This window comes from Penaeus monodon, chromosome 21 (genome assembly GCF_015228065.2).
Source record: "Penaeus monodon isolate SGIC_2016 chromosome 21, NSTDA_Pmon_1, whole genome shotgun sequence".
Lineage (NCBI taxonomy): Eukaryota > Metazoa > Arthropoda > Malacostraca > Decapoda > Penaeidae > Penaeus > Penaeus monodon.
In genome coordinates this window covers 18909567-18911922 of record NC_051406.1, presented here as the reverse complement: position 1 = coordinate 18911922, position 2356 = coordinate 18909567, and the positions used below count along the sequence as shown (strand labels likewise).

Sequence of the window (2356 nt, the reverse complement as noted above, 5' to 3'; positions counted from 1 at the left end):
CACTCACCCCTCTCTACATAAACATTCTCCCCCCCCCAGTGAAGTGCCTGGTAGCACTAGCGGCGGCGGCGGCGGTGCTGGGCTAGGTCGACCCCAGTGTCTTCCGGGGCGAGGCTCCTCCTCGGGGCGGATAGCCCCGACCTCTCTAAAATCGCGATTGGGCTTCGAGCTCACGGGCAGTGGCGCCCCCCATCCCCCGGAACTTTTTTCTTCTCGCCTACAGCATCTGGAGGGCCCTTTCACCCCTTTAAAATTCGGCCCCGGGGGGGAGCGGCGGCGAGCCCGGGGGCCGAGGGTCGGCGACCAAGAAAACCACGCTGGGGTTTTTTTTTTGGGGGAGCGGAGGCCAAGGGTCCCCACGGAGGGAAATGTTTCTCTGTGTTTGTCATTTTTTTTTTTTTTTGATGGTTGAATGCGTTAAGAACAGTTAGACATTAGGAACAGATTTTGTGCGCCTTTTAATCTGTGATGAGGAAAAAAGGGGGGAAAGCGGATTTTCGATTTTTTTCGTCTTGAAAAATGATGAGAAAAAGAAAGAAAGACAGAAGGAGTTGGGATCATGCTCGCCTCTACTCTCACTCTGGCTCTTGAAACCAATAAAGACACATCTGCTCGAAAATGATATGATTCTAAGATTTTTGGAAAACTGTATTTTCTTACAGATTTTTTGATTCTAACAAGCATACTTATAGGCACCCTCTTCTAAACCGTTACGAAAGGAAAAAACAACTTCTGTTAGAATGCGGGTTTTCCCCCCCAACGGTCCCAAACAGCGCCGGCTAACAACAAGGCACACGTTCACCGTCGCCAATCGGGTTTTTCACAAAAACCTTCCCATCCGACATCATCTCCAATTTGCTGAAGACGAAGGGGAAAAGAGAAAACTTCCTTGATGAAAGATACCCTTTTTCCCGGGATGATAGAATAACCACCACAGAACAGAACTACATCGCTTGGAAAAAAATTTCACCCCCTTTTCAGCCTGAGTGCAAAATTTCATATCCTTTTACCCTCGGGAGGGTTCTGCTCGAAACGCCGAAAATATTTTTTCGTTTTTTACATGAAGATACTGGACTAGGTTTGCGAAAAGGTACACCTTGGTCACAGAAAAACTTTTTTGTCAAATTTTACTTATTAAAAAAAAAGTTTTTATTTAACCAAAAACTTGTACCCCAAACTCGTTGAAATCATGGAAATTACGGATCTTCCTCCTCACTTTTAAAGGTTTTATAGTTTTTTTGGAACTGAAGGTCTTTCCCTCACTTATTAGGCTGACTAAGTATATTCCTTATAACTGACTAGAGATAGATCCTTACCTTTAGTCCACTTATCAAACTTCATCTAGACGAGTAGGAATATCGCATTGTAGGTTGTTTAGTAACCTCTTTAGTCATTCATCATCATCCCTTTCCTTAACCGACCTATTTTGTTCCGTGTAAAGTGTAAGATATTCGAGAAAAATACAAAATGCGCAACCACCGATTTTTTTTCACAGACCTGCCTTGGTCGCCCCATCAACAACTTCGCCTCCGCCTAACAAGGGCAGATCCCCGGGAATTGTGTCGCGGACGACTGGTAGGCCTTATGGTCGTCAACGCTGCCTACTTCAAGGGCACGTGGCAGTACTTCTTCGACGCTGCGGCCACCACACCTAGGGAGTTCTACGTTACACCCGGCGACTCCGTCATGACCCCTATGATGAAACAGGCCGCGTCCCTTAGATATGGTAAAGATTCTGATGGAAGTGTTAATAGTTTAGTAAATGAATATATCCGTTGGAGAGAATATGTTCCAATAGATAAGTGTATTGATATGTTTGTTTCTCACTCATCATTATTGCAAAGCACAGCCTGTTTCCTTCCATGCTTCTTTATTTCATTTACAATGTTGATTTTCAAATGCAATGATCAATTCAAACATCCTTCCCCGTTTTCTAGCATTTCCCCCGTTATAATTCCTCCCTCCCCTTCCTGCCTTAATGAGAAACAGACAACGATTTTCTGTCGTTTTTATCTCTCTTCGCTTACACGTCCTCTTTCTCTGCACACAGGTGAGTTCGACCACATCGCCGCAAGGGTCCTGGAACTGCCCTACGCCGGTGGTGCCATGTCCATGTTCCTTTTGCTTCCCATGGGCGAGGGGACTCAAGGCTTCGCTAGCATGGTAACAAGGCTGAACGAAAACAATATGCAAGCCGTGACCCTCGGGAATAACTTGGTCAAGAAGGATGTCGACCTTCTGTTGCCGAGATTCAGGCTTGAGCAAACAGTTTCCAAGACTCTAATCCCGGTGAGTTGATTCGGCTTGATGTGCTTGGCGATTGATTTTTTACTTAGTTAATTCAGCAGCACCATCC

General features: G+C 45.5%; 2 protein-coding genes across 2 annotated transcripts in view; one reads left to right on the top strand and one right to left on the bottom strand.

Annotated features, from left to right (window-relative positions):
* Positions 1-2356, bottom strand: part of LOC119586299 (ovalbumin-related protein X-like) — a 52031-nt gene that overhangs the window by 47941 nt on the left and 1734 nt on the right. The gene's annotated exons all lie outside the window — the stretch shown is intronic.
* The window catches only part of LOC119586300 (serpin B12-like), a 1597-nt gene continuing 832 nt past the window's right edge, over positions 1592-2356 (top strand). Inside the window, exons 1-2 of the mRNA XM_037935006.1 lie at positions 1592-1726; positions 2051-2289. Of these exons, the coding sequence (XP_037790934.1) occupies positions 1687-1726; positions 2051-2289 (279 nt within the window). The 5' untranslated portion in view covers positions 1592-1686. The remainder of the gene's footprint in view (positions 1727-2050; positions 2290-2356) is intronic.